The 18535-nt window shown below is 38.5% G+C and overlaps 2 protein-coding genes across 4 annotated transcripts; one reads left to right on the forward strand and one right to left on the reverse strand.

Moving 5' to 3' along the window:
* The first annotated feature begins 5778 nt into the window (after window positions 1–5778).
* Window positions 5779–12533, forward strand: map7a (microtubule-associated protein 7a). 3 transcript variants are annotated; one of them, XM_030718514.1, is made up of 15 exons: window positions 5779–6200; window positions 6829–6933; window positions 7095–7169; window positions 7270–7433; window positions 7548–7647; window positions 7824–7940; window positions 8158–8318; window positions 8422–8543; window positions 8636–8877; window positions 8964–9141; window positions 9217–9385; window positions 9495–9599; window positions 11034–11084; window positions 11234–11462; window positions 11694–12533. In XM_030718514.1, exons 1-15 carry the CDS (start codon window positions 6074–6076, stop codon window positions 11702–11704), a joined length of 1956 nt encoding a protein of 651 aa, XP_030574374.1. In that variant the 5' UTR covers window positions 5779–6073; the 3' UTR covers window positions 11705–12533. The 3 variants fall into 3 exon arrangements, with proteins under 3 accessions (XP_030574374.1, XP_030574375.1, XP_030574377.1); XM_030718515.1 differs by having other exon boundaries at window positions 7098–7169; XM_030718517.1 differs by lacking the exon at window positions 7824–7940 and having other exon boundaries at window positions 8182–8318.
* A 148-nt stretch (window positions 12534–12681) lies between these two features.
* Window positions 12682–17756, reverse strand: LOC115773024 (vacuolar protein 8-like). The gene is made up of 13 exons (XM_030719517.1): window positions 17567–17756; window positions 17210–17326; window positions 16520–16639; window positions 16187–16306; window positions 15715–15834; window positions 14373–14581; window positions 14247–14292; window positions 14044–14177; window positions 13710–13841; window positions 13508–13622; window positions 13246–13380; window positions 13036–13158; window positions 12682–12907 (listed from the first exon to the last, which is right to left on the reverse strand). Exons 1-13 carry the CDS (start codon window positions 17754–17756, stop codon window positions 12774–12776), a joined length of 1695 nt encoding a protein of 564 aa, XP_030575377.1. The 3' UTR covers window positions 12682–12773.
* Between the last annotated feature and the right edge of the window lie 779 nt (window positions 17757–18535).

The raw sequence follows: 18535 nt of genomic DNA on the forward strand, positions 1-18535 counted from the left end.
CTAATTCCAACCATCCATCCATTTTCTTCCACTTATTCATTTAATCAAAAACAAGTCAACTAATTGTCTCTGCATGTTTTTATATATTTGCTATACATCTGCCAGAAACAGCAACAAAACCCATTGTTCAATAACACACCTGCAAAACCTCAGCAGGATAAACCATGCCAGTATACGCCAACTGGAAAAAGCTAAAATTATTAAGATTGTTTAAATTTAATACTAAAACATACAAAAAAATGAAACAAGTGTAAGAACAGAATACAGTACAGAAGGTATGCAAGAAGAAATGTGTCACCGTACTACCACACCCTGGATTAGCCTTTAAAAAGGCCCTTTCAATTATTTAGATCAGCTGACCTTAATACATGAATTGGAGAGGATACATTTCACATGCATTGTGAAAAATAATACACTTAAAATAATTAATTTGGTAAGTGGCCTCTGCATGCACACACAATATAGATCAAAAACATCTATCTATCCATCCAATCAATCCATTCTAAAGTAATTTACTATTTAATTTTTATATTTTTTAAAATTATGAAATATGCTAACCATTTCTGATTTATTAGAATTTACTGCCACATAAAGGCAACTAATAAGAGCCTAAAGCAGCAAAAAAAAAAAAAAATCTATGCAAACCCTTGCCACAATGTGGGGCAGATGCTGGTTCAAAAAATTCTATTAACAGCTTGCAAACTGCAGAACTCCAGTTTTTCTAATCTAAGATGCAGAAAATAAGGAAAACTGGAGTTCTGCAGCGTGCAAGTAATTAAAGAGGGCCCGCCACTTTTTCTGTGTGTTTTGAATTGCTTCTTTTCGTTTTCAGTTTTCACTAATATTCAAAAATAAAGCAAAACATGACAACACTTTGCACTGTATGTGTAAAACAAGCACCAATGCTTCAAACTGTTCAGACCAGTAGCAACATTGAAGCACTATTATGAGCTGCATGTTCAGGAAGTTTAGAATAGCTAAAAGCAGACAATTACACACACCTTCAAGAGACTTTAAATCCAAAGTATTAAATATTTCTGCAGCATCAAAACAAAGACTATTAAACTTAACCTAACGTAACAAGCTATGAGAAAGTTCCTCATCAAAGAAAAGCGGGCTTTCAAGTATACTACAAAACACAAAGGCCTAAAGTTGTTTGTCACAGTACAGCTGATCTTTCACTTAATGTGATGTTGTTAAGGAATTGAAATAATCTGATTATACATACCATACAGGAAGAAATGATTCCCCTGTGTCTTTCCTCCAAGCAGCCTGTTATTTTTCCCTCTTTTTTTCCTCTGGAAATTGCAGAAACACTACGTAAACATTTTAGACATTTGCACAGTGCAAAGAATAAGGCTACAAAGTAAAGTTTCACAGAAAAGAATTTGGTTTGTCCAAGTCTAAAGTTGGGCAGGTGTGATGTGATACACCAATGAATAGTGCATGAGTGTTGAACCCGAGACTGGTAACTATAACGAGGGACTGCTGAGACACGTCACTGTCTGCCAATCCACACAGGCTCTGAATGCTGCAAAGGATATGTGTATTAAGCATTTTTTGTTAACTTCTAAACCATTTAAAATGAATCAGATTGTTAATTGTCATTGTATGATACAGTGAATCTGCTTAACATAGCTTGAAAAGCTTCATTGCTTCTACTGGAATGGATGTAAGGACAGTTTAGGAAGTATGTTGCGTTTCAGAGCCATCAAAATAATCTGGCATGCTACAAGGTGGATGAACATAGATCATTTTAAGATTTGGACAGGGCAACCAAAAGTTAGGGTTGTATCAAAACAAATCTACAGGAATTGCTTCAAACTGTGTGAACACTGGGTAATCAGTATATTACCATGTCACAAGTGATAGAATTTCATTGAAGTAAACAAAATGTCAGCCCAGCCTAGCTGGAAGAATGCCCCCTTTTAATCATTAATAAGGTGCTGCGCCCCATTTGGTCCTGGGGCACACGCAGATTATCTTTAATCATCATCGTGCAATCATCAAATGATGTCAAAAAATGTTTGCTGCGCCTTGTGTTTCAAATCCATTTAAGTTTGAGCAATTTCAAAGATGACCTAAATTTTGAGTCACCGTTGTTGGCTGTTTAATTGAAAGATTAAGGAACGAGGGTGTGCCTTAAATGAGAGATATTGGCATGTGCTAAAAGCCTTGATTGTGTTGCATTATTTTGCTGATTTATGCTTTAGCAACTTCTATTCAATGCAACTTCTCTTGCATGCTGAAGTACAACTCATCATCTTATCAATTACACATGCAGCCAGTCTGTAAACTATACGTCGAAGTCTAAAGTTGCTGGTATCCGATGAAACACGGCCCTAAATTATTTAAGCGGCCCAGTCAGTGTTGCATGTTGCAACCTAATTATGAGGTGGTATCACTGTTCACAATAACAGAAATCGATTTTGCTCAGAAGGAATAACAGGAAAACATAGTATTTCTGTCTTAAAGGGAAACTGCCTGTGGTTGACCCACTTAATGAAATGATACAAAGACTATTTTCAAGGATGCATGTATGAACCAATTTGGGATAAAAATATATCAAACAAAACACTGAGTTTAGCTTTGTGCAACAGCTTCCTTGTTTTTACCTAGATCCGTAACAGATATATTCTTTTCCTGCCTGTTCATGGGAAGTGTGTGATCAGCTCAGTGACACCCGCCTGTGGTGTCACCGGTGTCTGTTGAGGGATTCTGCTGTTAATTACATGATTCAATACCGGCTAAGAGGGGTTGAGGAGATGTCCTGGTTCCTCCAGGACAGCCAGTAACCGTGTCACCAGTCGTGCAAAGTTACCAGTTGCCCCTGTTGTCTCATATACTAACCTCACTCTCTGATGGGTGTTGTCATCAAATTCAACTTTAAACACTGAAGTCAACATCAGCCATCAAACCAGTCTGCCACGGTTGGTGTTTCAGGTTTGGTAAAAAACAAAACTATAATAAAATAAGTATACGAAATACTTTTTTCCCATCATAGTTTGTGTTTTGTTCTATTCTCTCTGTGCTTTCCTTTTTAAAGTTTTTTTCTTTCCTTTCACCCCCCAGCTTGTTGCAGCAGATGGCCCCTCCCTGAGCCTGGTTCTGCTGGAGGTCTCTTCCTGTTAAAAGGAAGTTCTTCCTTCCCACTGTCCCCAAGTGCTGCCTCACGAGGGATCATATAATTGTTTGGGGTTTGTCACAAATACTGTAGGATCTTGACCTTGCAATATAAAGTGCCTTGAGGCGAATGTTGTGAATTGGTGCTATATAAATAAAACTGAAGTGAATTTCTATGCATTTGTCTTTTATTTGGAATTATACAACATAACTGCTTTAAAACATAATTATCTAATATCTGTGCAATAAAATAGAGTTATTAGCTGTTTTATAGATTAATATTAGGTAACACTTATGAATATGCATGAGAAAGCAACCAGGCCCTTAAACTGACACCTTTGACAATGTCATCTAGGATGAGTCACAGAATGACTTGATACCAACCATGCAACCTTATCTCATCTAGTGTCCAAAGACCTATTTTGGCTGTTGGTTGTAGACTGGTTATCAACATCTTATTCATGCTCCAGTGGCTGTGGGGACACCAGCTGACTGTGGTATAGTGTATCATTGTTGCACATTTCAGACTGTTTGGATGGGGAATCTGGCAAGCTTGACCAGTGAAATGCAGCCAGAGGGCATTGCTGGTGGTGTTGTCGAGGGTGCATTGTGCTAACCAGTGAGCACGTATTTCTCAGGTGGGTTTGACCTCATGTGACCCCCAGACGCTAAAGAAATATTCAGAATCTGAATGATTATTTGCAGCATTTATGAATTGAAATGTGTGCTATATATGATAATAATAATTTTAAAAAACACCCCATGTTAATTTAATGGACAAACAAAAGTCAGGTGAGAGTATTTGTGTAGTCAAACTATGTGAGCACGTCCTTGACAGTGCTTAGAGTGCCTAGGTGGAAATGTTCATATCTTCACATCTTTAGCTCTTTAAGGCTAAAGAAATGGATGGAAACACCATCTTGTGGCCAAAGTGCTGTCACTACAGTTGGTTGTACTGTTTTTGACTCTGGCCCAATACATAGCTGGGAAAAGAGGGCCAATAGTTGGAACGGAGCTAAAGAGAAGGAAGAAATACCTTTTCACTGCCCCCCACATACCTAACTTTAAAAAAAATTATAAGCCTTTTTGAGTAATAATCATCCATGTGCATCCTCTTGGTTTGCATCATATTGTACATGTTATCTTTGTAGTGAGTACAAACGACAGTTTATATGTTTTAGTTTCCAGAGGGGCACACACAGACACACATTCATTCAAATGTAAGTCAGGTTTGATTTCCTCTGATCTAAGAGAACTGCATGCATTTATGCACATAACACAACAGCGCCAACCTTGTTAGCAATTAGTAATTACTTCCTACAGACAGGATTGGTCAGGACCTGACACTAAATTACACTCTGTACTTTTCTACACCTGGGAGAGGTAAGTTGCCACACAGTTATTTATTTATTTAATTTAGTGTTATATGATTGTTAGCAAGTGAAAAATAATTTCTTTGTAAGATTATTATTTTTATTATTATTACTATCACTATTCTAATAACAATTCTGTAATTCAAATTCTAACCTAAGGCATCAAAACAGTTCAACTCAAACTGCAGTAGCACAATGTATCCTGATAGGAACAGACCTTTTAAGTTTACTCAAAGACATTATAGAATTTGTTTTAGCTAAAGCTAACAGTTAGCATATATAGGAGGCATATAATTACGTTTTTCAAGCAATTCGCATTAATAAGGATGTGGTTAGATGAAATAGCACGTGCCATTAAGCTTTCGTGTATTTGTGATTAAATGTAGAAATTGCAAATATTTTGTTCATAACTGTTTTCCTTGTTGTGCAGTCAAGTTGTTGAGCATTGTGTTTTATCAGATGAGTAAAATTTTTCAATTGGAGAAAAAAGAGAGCTAATATTACAATATACATTTGACATTTGAAAGCTTTAACCACTGAACTTTGCACTTAAATTATTCTGTAGTACTACAATCGAATATGCATGTGAAGTATACACATTTTTGTTGGAAATTTATTCAATGGTGCCATTATTTTTTTTTTTACTTTTCTAAAAAACATGGAAGTGATTGGCTAAGGTTAAAAGTAAGTGTACCACATGGACTATTTGTCAGCTACGTAAGTCCTAATGTACTGTTCCAAATTCATGTGGCTGATGGGTTGATAGTCATGTAAATAATTAACAATATTTAGATTAATTTTGTTTTACTTTACTTTACTTTGTCTGACTGTTTGTTAACTGCCTTGATTAAAAACATCAAATTTCTGTCAAAATAGGGTGGATGTAGCTGAAGCTGTCTGTAAAGAAAGCCCTCCATCTAGTGGTCAGACTATTTCATTCATTATGGACAAATCAGGTGGGGAAAAAAACAAAACATTTTTGCCTCATCTATTACGCACACTAACTCTATCACAGTGAATTAATGTCCAGGCAATATATGTCATTGGATATTGCAGCAGTGATGCTGTGGTAATTATACATGATGGTAGGTTCTGAGGTCTGCTTCTATTTTTTACAGCCTCCAGGAAATGCTGCATCGCCTTTGCCTGCTTCCATCTAGCAAGCAGGCAGTGAGGTGGGGGAATTAAAGTGACACAGCTATATTACGCGAAAGTAAAGCAGAGCAGCTCACAAGGGTGAAATCCTTAAAGTGGGAGTAGCCTTTTTATAGATGAGGCTCAGAATCTCTTCAGACCTTCATAAGCCCAAATTAGACTGGAGGAAATTTTTACTGTGAATAACCCTGTCTTAAACATTTCCAATCTATTGGAAACGGGTATAACTAAATGCTTTGTCTTCTTGCTTCTCTCTCTGTTTGTTTGTGAGGCACAGATGGGCAAGCAGCTGATGCAGGAGGCAGTTCCACACGCAGCACACTCAAGCGAGGACCCGGAGGCATCTTGAAATAGAAATTCAAAAGAGGAGGAGGAGGAGCAGGAGGAGAGAAAAGAAGGAGGTTTTGAGTGAGAGCATTGGTATGCCAAGCTCAGTACCTAGCATGGCTGTGCAGAAGAAACAGAGTGTCATTCCTCCATCGCAGGGACCTCTTTCTACACGTACCATTGAAAGCCAAAGGAAGGGAAACAGATTTGAGAGAACAGGAGGTTGGTTGCCTTTTTCTATGCTTGCGTAGATTATCTTATCAGAACTGGCAGACACTGTAGCTTACAACCACAGTATCATTTGACCATATTGATGATGTATTAATTGATCATACAGATTATAGACTCCTCTTGGGAAATCTTTGCACATGGCTGCAATGAGCATAAAAAAAATAACGGGGCATCTGTTTGTACAGATTACATACGTACATAGACCAACCACTCCAGATACTGTATAACCCTAAAGAAACACATTTTTGTATACCAGTTACTCTTCAGTCTCTGTCCTGACCATTTTCAGTGTTTTGATTCAGCTGTATTCATTAGGACTGATCAGGTGGCAGGCTTTTATATGTAGGCACTTCATAATGGCTCTTTCATGTAGAGCTGATCCTGAGGCTAAACAGTCCTGAACAGCCACTGTTCGGGACAGCGTCTTCGAGCTGATTTGATTTGGATTTATGTGCGAGAGCCACTTCAAACAATTCAGCTTTAGAATCTTGTATCTGTTTACAGCTAGAGACAAATCCAAGTATCTGGGTAATAACAGTATCAGTTCATTCGAAGTGAAACCTTGATGAGAGAATTTTTTCACTGAATAACATTCAGGGGTTTTTTTCCTCCCTGACAGAGAATGGCTCTCACCACAAACCAGTTTCAGTGACAAAAACAGCAACCTGTTCTGTCAACAAATCGGCCCAAATCTGCAACACGGTTACTCCACGGGCTGCCGCAGGTTTGTGAGAGCACCCTGTTTATCTGGGGCCACACTCACTCTCTGCTGTCATATTTTTAGGGTATCAGGCCACATTGTCTTACTTTTGTAGGCTACCTTTGTTAGGGTTTTGTGGCTTAATGGAATTAAACCTGCTATTATAATTTATCCTGACATTCTAGCAGGTAATGGATTAAATGTTGACGAGAGACTGAAAGCAGCACGAGAAAGAAGAGAAGAGCACCAGAAGCAACTTGGTATGTGGGCCCCTATATGATGGTGCTATTCACGTGACACTAATTTCTAACAATATTTACATACATAAAAATCTATTTATACTGCTTCATACATCCTTAGCCTCTCGGGAGCTGAGCAGGTTAGAGCGGGAGCAGCGGGCCAGGCGTTACTATGAACAACAACTGCAGGAACGCAAGAAGAAACTTCTGGAGCAGAGGCTCAAAGAGGAGAGGAGGCGTGCTGCTGTGGAAGAGAAGCGGAAGCAGAGGCTGAAAGAGGAGAGAGTGAGTTTTGATGGTGGATATCGAGCATTTTATTTCTAGTGATGCAGATGAATTTACTGTTCAGGCTCCGCAACTTGCATAAGTAAAATTAACTTGTGTATTTTCCGAATTAAGGAACGGTATGAATATGCAGTGCGTAGGACACTGGAGAAAAGCCAAAGGGCCCAACAGAACCTCGGTCAAAATGGAAGAGGAAGGAAGCTCACTAAAAATGGTAAGCTAGATGAACGCGCTCTCTCTTCTCTCGTGCTTTTTTTTTTTAGCATGCAGTAATCTTTCTAAACTCATAACAACTGCTCTGTTGTCGCTGTAAAATATCTTAACACAACCATTCTTGGCACGCCTTATCTTTTATTTTTGCTGCATTTAAAACTTCATACTGATCAATAGTTCCACGTCGCTTGCCACTGACAACATGGGAGAAGAATTTGGTCAGTCGCCTCCTTACCCCCACATGCTCTTATCTGGCCAGGAGCAAGAGTGCTGCTTGTCAGTCAGGAGAAGAAGGTACTCTCTCCCATGATACCAGAGTGTACTTATTTCCTTTAACATTAAGGCACTATTTCTGCTACAACTACTAACATTTCCAGGCCCAGTGATCTCTAACACTGCTCCTTTCCTCTCTGTTGATGTACTGTTTCATATTTCCATCCTCTTCACTGTTCCCACCATTTGTGCGCTGTTCTCCAATTTACCATAATTATGGCGCAAAACACTGGCTCAGTTGTCCATGTTTGTCGCCGTGCAGTTTCATTCCACTCCATGAATACCACCACCACCACCACCACTCACAAACCCCAGCACCACTCTGGTTCAGTCCACAACAGGCCATCTGCTTCCTCGAGTACCAACAACAGCCAGCACAGAAGCATCAGTGTGGCACAGGTATAGCTAGCTCTTTCTTTTCATTAAAAATCTTTACAATCAGTCAGCTGTCTCATTTTTCAGCCATATTTTTGGAGTGAAAAAAAATGTGGTTTTAATTTAGATTAAAGCAGCAAGGCGACAAGACATTAAGAGGAACTCAAGTAGTCAATCAAATGCCGTCAACACCAGTGTAAAATCAGCCACCGTGACACCAAGCAGAACATCCTCTCCCTCTGCAGAACGGTAGGTAAAAAAACAAGAGATGTACATCCACAACAGAGCAGCAGTAATGTGAACAAAGTGGGACATCTGCTCCCTTCTCCTTTATCTCAAAGGACCTCCCAAAGATCAGTGATCAGACATCCGACCCTGCTGCAGCTTGAGCTCCCATCAGTCCCTGAGGAAGCAGATGTTGCTGTTTGCAACTCTGCCCTCTCTCCTGGTAACTCCAGGCCTGTCAGGACATCAGCTGAAGGTCAGCAACAGAAACTGAAGGAGGAAAATCCACCAGAGCCTCCAAGTTCAAACCTACCTGACAAAGAGAAAGAGGGATTACCCAGAACAACAGGAGATGGAAGTAAGTTAGACAAATGTTTATAGCATAAAGCGTGTTAAATGTGTTTCAGGTATATTTATACTGAAGTGTAAATGATTTCTCTTTAGGTGTCTCCAAAATACCGCCTTGTTCAGCTCCACAGGCGCCTGAAGTCGTGTCCCGCCCCTCAGCTGGGACCACAGATCCAGAGGAGGCCTCACGTCTCCTGGCTGAAAAGAGGAGAGAGGCCCGACTACAGCGGGAGAAAGAAGAGCAGGAGCGTTTACAGAGAGAGGAGGCCGAAAGGTAAAAAAGCACATCCAAGTACAATGCAAAAATCCTGCACTAGCAAGCTTTTGAGAATGTCATTTTCACATCCAGGCGAAGCCGTGAAGAACTGGAGCGCAGGAGGGCAGAGGAGCGAGCACGACAGCAGGCTGAGGCTCAGCGTCTCATAGAGGAGAAGAGGAGACGGGAGCAAGAAGAACAGAGACGAGCTGAGGAAGAGAGAGCTCAGGCTATGAGGGAAGCAGCCCTCTTGCAGAAACAGGTGGGCAATAGAAACATGTCTTTTGTACTCATGCATTATACTGGGAAACAAACTTGGCTTTCTATTCCTGTTCACATTCTTACTAAATGTTTTTTACCTGTCTATGCAGAGAGAGGAGGAACTAGCCAAAGAACGAGAGCGAGCAGAGCAGTTGAAACAAGAGCGGGAAATGCTCGCACAGAAAGAGGAGGCAGAACGCCAAGCAAGGAAAAAGGTGACAAATTTGTCAGTTATCATGATTTAAAAGTAAGATTATCATTCTATAGAATATCATTTCACAACTTATGTGTTTAAGAAACACAATATGTATTTTAAAAAAAGCATCTCAGAGAAACTGAGACTTAAAGCTGTGTTAGGGTTCACCACTCTGTGAAAAACTGCATGGACAGAATATTTCAACCATTTAAGAATAACCTTTATAATTTTAAACATTTGATTCACTGTGATCCGTAAAATCTTTACAAATTTTAGAGAACCTGAAGAAATTTCTGTACACAAGGGATGAGGCTGAAAATCAGTATCCTTGTTCCTTGGAACATCAGGAGACACTAAGAATAAGAACCGCCATTTTTATACGCAGTCCCCCATTTTCAGAGGTTTAAAATTATTGAGACAGTTGATTGACGAGTATTTTCAGGGCCAGGTGAGATCTGCTTCCTTGTTATTTTATGACAAATGAAGCAGATATATTAGCTGAAGTTGAATCAAAATGTTGTATTTTATAGCTTTTTGCTGTAATTGTAATTTTAAATATGAGGCCCAAAAAGACGATAGTGCAAGTGAGGGAGGCCCTTGTTAGGCTGAAAACCCCAAATAAACCCTTCAGAGAGATAGCAAAAACTTTTAGAAAGTGGTCAAATCAACAGTCTGGTTCATTCTTAAAAAGAATGAATGCACTGACAAGCTCAGTAACACCAAAAGACCTGAAAGACCAGAGAAGACAAATGAAGTACATGATGACAGAATCATTTCCATGTCTAACCAAGTCAAGAACACTCTTGAGGAGTTGGTTGTATCACTGTCACAATCCACAATCAAGAGACGCCTTTGTGAATGGAGATACAGAGGGGTTTACAACAAAGTGCAAACTACTGATTATACTGTACTCGAGACCAGGAAGGTCAGATTAGACTAGATTAGACTGGCACAGTTCTGTAAAAAAAAAAAAAAATCTTTGGACAGATGAAACCAAGGTTGACTTGTACCAGAATGATGGGAAGAGAAAAGCATGGAGAAGGAGAAAAACTATTCATAATCCAAAGCATACCACATGATCTGTCCAACATGATGTTGGCAGCGATATGGCATGAGTTTGTATGGTCACCATTGGAACCGGGCCATTGACTATTTGATTTATAATCCACTGTGGTTGTGTGCAGAGGCAAAACTAAACATTATGGAGGGCACTGCATTGTAACAACTGATCTCCCAAGTGTTTGTAGAAGGATCTTGATGATGTTGATGGCATAAATATTAGAATTAGTCGATTTATTTTTTAATTAAAAAGTAGACTTTTACTAATTTCCTTTTAACTTGTCAGCATTTTCAAATTAATCATGGAAAAAAAAATCTGTTTTATTTTAGACACTGACTGTATTCTCTAAGTCTGCTGTGAAAGCATTTCAGTGAATGTTGTTTTCTTTGCCAGCGACTTGAGGAGATCATGCGGAGAACCAGAAGGACAGATTCTCCAGATACGGTGAGATTAAGTGCTCAGTTTTTTAAAAAAGTACATTGCCCTGGGTCTCTCATGACGCACATCCAGCATGAGCTATTAAGCAATCGTCCTCACTTCTAAAAGCCACACAACTTGTCCTTGACTAAAATGATTAATTTCTTTTATGACAGAAATCTGTTCCAGTGAGGATTCTGTCAAACGAAGCTCAACCAAAGGAAAACACACAGCCTGTGCACAATGGAATGATAGGAGATGCAGTCAAGATGCCAGTGGGAACTAAAACCACACAGCTGGGACTGAACAACCAGGAGGACATGCTACCTGTTGTGGCCTTCAAAGAACGCAGGTCTCTTAGAACGCTCACTGGCCTGGAGGAAATCCAGACCCACCAACGTGCAGGTGAGAAACAACCAACATATATTTTAAAGGCACTTGTCCTCAGAGTGGAAAAGCTAAACAAACTATGAGCTTTGAAAATTAGTATTCAAGTTGGTGAAGAGGTTTTCTAAACTAGTATTGCCTCTTTCAAAATAGCTATCAATGCATTGCAAATGTTGTATTCATTTCTTAAATTAATATTTTTAATTTATCATTTGTCTTATTTTGCTTGTTTTTTTGTTTTTTTTTTAGAGGTCATCTGAATGTCTGCAGCACGGTGTGACTTTAAAAAGCTTTGTTGGAGACCTGCGAGGCACAAGAGTTACTGCAGCACAGCTATCTTGCGCACCATCAGCACTTTGAAAGAGCATGTAAAATTACAGCCTTGCCTCCCAGAGAGGATGTCAGCATTCGGTCACTTGTCTGTGTGTAACCAGTGGCACAAACATAAAGCAAAAATCATATATGAGCTTTGTCAGTACAGCAGTTTTCTGATCTAGTCATGACTATCCAAAAAGCAGTAGATGTAGACTTGTGCAGGCAAATGCAGTGTATCAATTAAGGAGAGACTTCGCCTCTGTCGAAATATTAGGAATAGCAATTCTAAGTCACAATATGCCGTATGCTTTTTTGCTTATTCCTGGTATTTCTTGCCACCCTAGCACTTTTCCTTCCTCGGTTTTGTCACTGTGGAATTAGAATAGCTCAAGTGGCAGTTTGCACTGACAATACAAGAGTATAATGTGTTAGTGAAAGATGACTTCCTGCATTCCCACTGTACCTTAACCCTGGGTTTCGTAAAGTATAGCAAACATGTATTTGAAAGCTGCTAAGGAACATAGTTTCCAAAGATTCTGCTTCATTTTGTGTGTGTGTGTGTGTGTGTTTGCAGCAATTTAGAGAATACAATGCACAAAGCATTTCTTTCACTGACTGCTATGTTTGATATTGCATAATCACTTTACAAGCAAAGTCCAAGGCATAGAGTATAAAGAGTTTAATAATATAAAAGCATTAAAAAAAAAGCTGTATCTGATCTGCAATATTTGATCTTATAGTTTAAGTACTGCTTATGACTATCACGTTAGCCTATTATATGCCATATTTGATTAAAGTTGATACTATGCTACATCTCTGCCTCATTTTTCAGTTGTAAACATAAAATATGCATAAACTGTAAAACATAAAAAACTAGCAAGTAAAATATATACATTAAAACTCAACAGGCTTAAAAAAAATTAATATAAAAATGCAGCTTTTAGAGTGCATAAATGTAACAGCCTTGCAAAGGCAATATTGTGTGCATTCCTGTGTAATTGTACTAAAAAAAAATCAAGAGTTAACAGGAGATGGAGAAAGGGGCTGAATCATTTGAAGCAGCTGTCTGGTTTCCTCTGTCTGCTCATGTACCTTCCACAGCTGAACGTCCAGCTCACTGTTAGCCAACAGAGATGAAAAGTCTCCATCTGCAGAGGAAGACCGTACAAAGCACACAAATAACTCTTACAATGGCAGATTATTATAATTTTGCTTAGTGATAACAATATTGCTGCAGCATTTTCAGTTCCTAAATAAATGCACAACAAATGTAAACCTTTCTGGAGGTTTAATATGGTAGCTATGCCAAGTTGTTGGAATTTCACATCTTGTTTGAGAAATCTCAACAGGTAATTGGACATGGCAGTGTAGTGTGGCTTCAACAAACGGATGACCTCCTCTGTAATAAAAACAGAAACATTTAATACACCTAATGGTAAAAAAAAGGGCACTCTTTTCTCTTTACAGAACTGGCACATTGCATTACCTGTCATTTCTAATTTGCTTATGATAGCCGCAGAGTTGTACGACAACTGGGAATTTGTGATTTGTTCTGACAGCTTCACCAAGCCTGAAACTTCTCCTGATGTTACGGTCGCTGACAACTTTGCCCTGAGTAGATCTAAAAATAGTGAGAAATAATAGGTTATTAAAAAGTTAAACAGGCAAAAGTTTTTAGCCATTTTAAAATTACAATCAGCCAACATTCAGCATGAAAAGCCATATTATTTCAAGTCAAGGTCTCTTACCCCAGGCCATCAGGCGATGTAAGCATGATGTCACATGAAGCAGAGTCTCATCTGACAGGGCGTGAGACAGAAGTGCACAGACGAGTCCTGATAAGCACAGACTTTCCATCACAGCCTAGATTACATTGATGGAATTTAGTGTGACTTTAGTATCAGACAAAGCAGACGTGACACAAAACCATGAATTGCAGTCTTTGCGTACCTGCGCACCCACGTGGGAACTGCATAGATCAGTGATTATCTTGCAGCTGTGTGTGACTATAACAGAGTTTGATCTGGGATGATGAAGCAGCTGACCAATTTCTTCCAACAGTCCTTCACTTATCAGGATTTCCTGGAATCAAATTTAAAGACTATTGTCAATATTAGGATTTCAATAGAAAGTGTGTGCAATTGCTTAAGTGATAATTCAGTGGTGCCTAAAGCAAAGTAAATAAATATTTTCATAATACATAAATAAAAATCATACTTAACCACTTCACAGTGGTAAAATAGTTCCCAGCTTTATTGTTAGTCATTTATTTAGGTTAACATACAGTGTTTGATGGGTGTGCAGACAGTGTAGACAGTAGTGTTAGGGCTGATTCAATCCACAATGATGTAGAAGTTTTCAACAGTGCTTTCAGAGGCAGCACACAGTCAAGCTCCATCAGCTGGTCCTGGATGAGAACTACACATAAAAATAATAAACAGCACATGCCACTGGCATGATAAAATTTCTGGTTTTACTCATAATTACCATTCTTTGAAAGAGTCTGTAGGCACCGGCATGCTTGGGCTGAATTCTGAAAAGGAAGATTTTTTTTTTTCTTTAAACAGACATCTACTTTAAATTAAGTCATCGCCCACTCAGGTTAAGAATTACCTTTTTCACAGGTGAAGACATGAGAGTCAAAAGGCACCTTGATAAATAGTGACCCTCAATTCTGAGCAACCTTGGGTGATGCTCTTGCATAGCAGCAATGTTGCACAGAGCAGTGCAGCTGTAAAACTGAACCTCTGAATCTGAGGACTGAAGGAGAAGAAGCAAAACAGGAATCGCTCCCGCTTGGCATAACATTCTTGTTGACCAATCTGGAGAGTGAAAAGAAATAAATGCAACACTGGAAGGAATGGAGAAGTTTCTGGAAAATACAGTTGTGGTTAGGAGTCTATGTACCCTCATCATGGGCATGAATGTCATGGTAATTCTCGGCTTTTAATTATTTACTTGAACTGTTCTTTTTCCAGGGTGGAAAGACTACACAGCATGCATCTTTAATGACTTTTTAAATAAAAAAAAAAAACAGAATTGGGAGCACAAGTTTTAATTTATTTTGGATTTTCTCTAATCCACAGAGGGTCAAAAGTACACATACAGACTCAAACATAAACATACATCCTGACCAATATTTGGTTAAATGTCCCTTAGTAAGGTGCACCTTGACCTGATGCTATTGGTAGCAAAGAACAAGCTTTTATCATAATTCCAGCTGCATATTTGACTACTCTTCCTGGCAGAATTGTAGAGTTGACAAGGTCAAGACCAGTTAACTTCTTGTTAGTGATCATGATCGACAACAACCAGCAGTTTCTCTTTGCCAGCATAAAAGGGATTTGTTTGACAGCATTAATTGGACTGATCAAGACTCAGAACCATGGCAAAGTCCAAGGAACTCAGTGAAGATCTAAGAAGGAGAATTGCAGATTTACACAAGTTAAGAAAGGGCAGCACGGTGGCATGATGATTAGCACTGTTGCCTCATAGCAAGAAGTTTGAATGACAAGGTATGTTTTAGAGGAGTAAAGGTGAGGCTTTCAAATTTAAGAATACTGTAAGTGATAAGCATGGCGGTGGTAGCATCATGCTCTGAGGTTTTTTTGCTGTCAGTGATACTGGTACATTGCACAACGTGCATGGAATAATGAATTAGAAATACTATATCTTCTATTTCACCTCAAATCAACAGCTAGGTGGATGAGACTTGAACACAATTTGGTGTTCTAACAGCCCAATGATCCCAAACACACATCAAAACTGGTTTTGGAATGGATAAAGCATGCTAACATTAAGCTTCTGGAATGGCCTTCCCAAAGCCCAAACCTCAACTCTATTGGAAAGAACAAACAAACAAAAAAAAAGAAAAAATTCAGGGCCATGATGAGTGTATGTAACCCTCCAACCACAACTGTATGTGCACAGTGACATTCAAATGAAATGATCCCACCTGACCGTGTGAGGTGTAAAATAGCCCAAGTTGCATTCCGTTGAACCTTTGGATCAAAAGATTTCGCTAAAGCCAGCAGTGGTATGATTCCATCCACCATCAGAGCCTCTCGATTTGATTCTGAAAAAGAAAGATGAAATAGCAATCATACATACAAGAACAACTTTGGAGTGCTAGAAGTGCATGGAACAAAACAAAGGGTTTTCTTTTTCAAAAATAACTTTCTCATAAGGCTTCAATTCAGTTGCCATCCTCCAAGTCCTCCCATTTATTTTGCAGCACATAGTAAAGTTTTTGTAGCAGTGTGTAGGTTTACAGAAACGATGACAAACAATTATCCTCACTCCAACTGTAACAATACATAAATAGGAATTAAATAAACTATAGTGTTTGCGGTTTCAAAATAAAGTACTTCTAGTACTAGTTCTAGACAGTCTAGAAAAATACTTACAAAATGAAGGTCTATACGAACCTGAGGAGGCCAACATAGCAACACAGGCACAGGAGTGACACTGAGCAGTGGGATCACCTGACTGGAACAGCTCAAGTATGGGCACCAGCATCCCCATTTCAATCACCAATTCTTTACACACTGAAATCAAATTTTAAGGATGCAAATCATAAATAAGTCTTTTGATCCCAAAGAGTTTTCAAAAGGAAGCCATCATACTATTAAGATCACACCATTACAAAACAAAAGTTCAGGATTATTTAAAATAAACAACCGCAGTAAATTAAAAAAAAGAAAAAAAAACACACACAGAGAACTTAATATCTGAAATATCTTACTATTGTTATCACTTACCGTTATTCTTTAGTAACAGATTAACAAGGGAGAGAGAGATAGTCTTTTGAACATCAAGGTCAGATGATAAGAGCAGAGCCATGATGGGCTCCATGAAGTCATCTGGTAAAGGAAATTTCACTGCAACAAAGGAGGGCATTTAATATGTAATATGGCAGTCTTGCATGCAAAAGCTAAAAGGTTACAGTAGCTGATTACAAATTCAAGGACCAAAAAGAGATATCCCTCTTGTGTTCTGCTAACCTCAAACATCTAAACACAGCAATCTGTCAACTGCCACCTATACACAAAACAGGTGGTGACTCATTTACCTACTACAGGACACTGAAAAAAGCAGCCTTAACTAATATGTGCCATAGATCTCTTGGTTGGTAGATTAGTATAATAATAATAAATAAAACTCTATTATACTAATAAGTAATTAGTATAATAGAGTTTACTGTGGAATTTCACAGTTCAGTCCTCTTATCATGGGTGCAAAAGAGGGTGTTTTATCTGACAACCCTGGAAAAAAAAAAATACAGTTGGCAATTTGCATACTGGTCATACCCGTTAGAGAACATATCTCCGATATGCCTGATATAAACCTTATATCACTCACTGAAGAAAGTGCAAACAACAGCTGATCACCTGCAAGTCTCTGTTATCAAGAAAATTGATAAAACATAAAAACATGATATCTTTACTCACAATGATGACTGAGGTGTAGGTAATACATGGCTGCAGTCATTTGCAGATCAGTGTTTTCTGAGGCCAGTTTATTCAGTGTTTGTAGACTTTCCTGGCTGAGAAGCTGAGTTTCATTGTCTGGGAGGGGGGAAAAAATAAACTTACAAACTAAGGAGTTGATCAGTCTGGTATGATCTTGTGCACATTATTTGTATACATCTGAAGAATAATAATGCTGGCAGTATGAAACAAAGTTAAAGAATTTGCTGCCTTAACGTTCACTTTGATGCATAAAATTATATAAAGACAGTCTGCCACCGTTATTTCCTTACTACAAGGATGTCCACAAACAAAAACGCATGATTGCAATGTTCCTACCACAGATGAAGTGTAAGGAAGGCAAATCAAAAGCCGTCTTCCCCTCAGGTGGAATCCTAAAGCAGTTGCACTGTCCGACCTCTCTGAAAACTTCCTTTATTTTGAGCTCCAGCTCTCTCCAAACTCTCAGCAAATTATCAGCAAATTCCCTCAGCAACTTCGAGCAGTTGTCACAAAAACCTGAAGCCATGACTGCATCCTGCACAAGGCCCTGACACCTGTCTATTTTACACAGCCCGCACGTGGACACGCCTACTAGTGTGTCACGTGACTGTGCGGTAAATTGCGGTTCTTGCTAAGTTTTTGCATCTTTACACAATTTTAAAAGTAAAAGTCATTTTGACACTTTAAGATTTTAATTATAGAGTTATAGCTATTTAAATATATTAGGTATTTCAGAGCTGGGTGAGTCTGAGTCTTCATATTAGTTTAGTCGTATTTTGTTTGTGTTTCTTTTGTTCTAGGCTGCTTCTTTGTTGGCAAGCCTGTGAATTATAATTGTATGGTATTTTCTGTGAGCTGTGTAAATTACTGCTCAGCTTACACAAAGTGAAACGCAGATAGTACCTTAAAACGGCAATTAAAGTACTTGAATAAATGTATTTTAACATAAAATCCGATTCACCACACTTACATTCCAGATATCTGAAATTAATTTATGACTAGACGTATTAGTAAATTCAGATATCTCTAATTATGTTTTGACTAGACAAAATACCTATTTGAGATATCTCTAATTACATTCTGACTAGTCGAAATGACGGCAGATTTACCATTCATTTGTATGGCGGCTTCAATTCAAGATATCTTCAATGAATTACTGACTATCTGAAACTCACATTTCAGATATCTACAATTAAATTATGACTAGTCATAAAGTTAATTCAAGATATCTTGTTTTTTATTCTGACTAGTCATAATTCTAATGAAAGATATATTCTATATTGTTATATTTTATTACAATTTTGT

Source organism: Archocentrus centrarchus, chromosome 22 (assembly GCF_007364275.1).
Source record: "Archocentrus centrarchus isolate MPI-CPG fArcCen1 chromosome 22, fArcCen1, whole genome shotgun sequence".
Taxonomy (NCBI): Eukaryota; Metazoa; Chordata; class Actinopteri; order Cichliformes; family Cichlidae; genus Archocentrus; species Archocentrus centrarchus.

Excerpts from the sequence above, each read along its gene's own strand:
- LOC115773024 (XM_030719517.1), bottom strand. The coding sequence starts at position 17,756 with ATGGCTTCAGGTTTTTGTGACAACTGCTCGAAGTTGCTGAGGGAATTT. Across the intron at positions 15,835-16,186 it reads TGCTATGTTGGCCTCCTCAG|AATCAAATCGAGAGGCTCTG; the intron begins GTTCGTATAGAC and ends TTTCTTTTTCAG. Across the intron at positions 13,842-14,043 it reads CTGCACACCCATCAAACACT|GAAATCCTGATAAGTGAAGG; the intron begins GTATGTTAACCT and ends ATTTGATTCCAG.
- map7a (XM_030718514.1), top strand. The coding sequence starts at position 6,074 with ATGCCAAGCTCAGTACCTAGCATGGCTGTGCAGAAGAAACAGAGTGTC. Across the intron at positions 7,434-7,547 it reads AGAGGCTGAAAGAGGAGAGA|GAACGGTATGAATATGCAGT; the intron begins GTGAGTTTTGAT and ends TTCCGAATTAAG. Across the intron at positions 8,319-8,421 it reads GAAGCATCAGTGTGGCACAG|ATTAAAGCAGCAAGGCGACA; the intron begins GTATAGCTAGCT and ends GTTTTAATTTAG.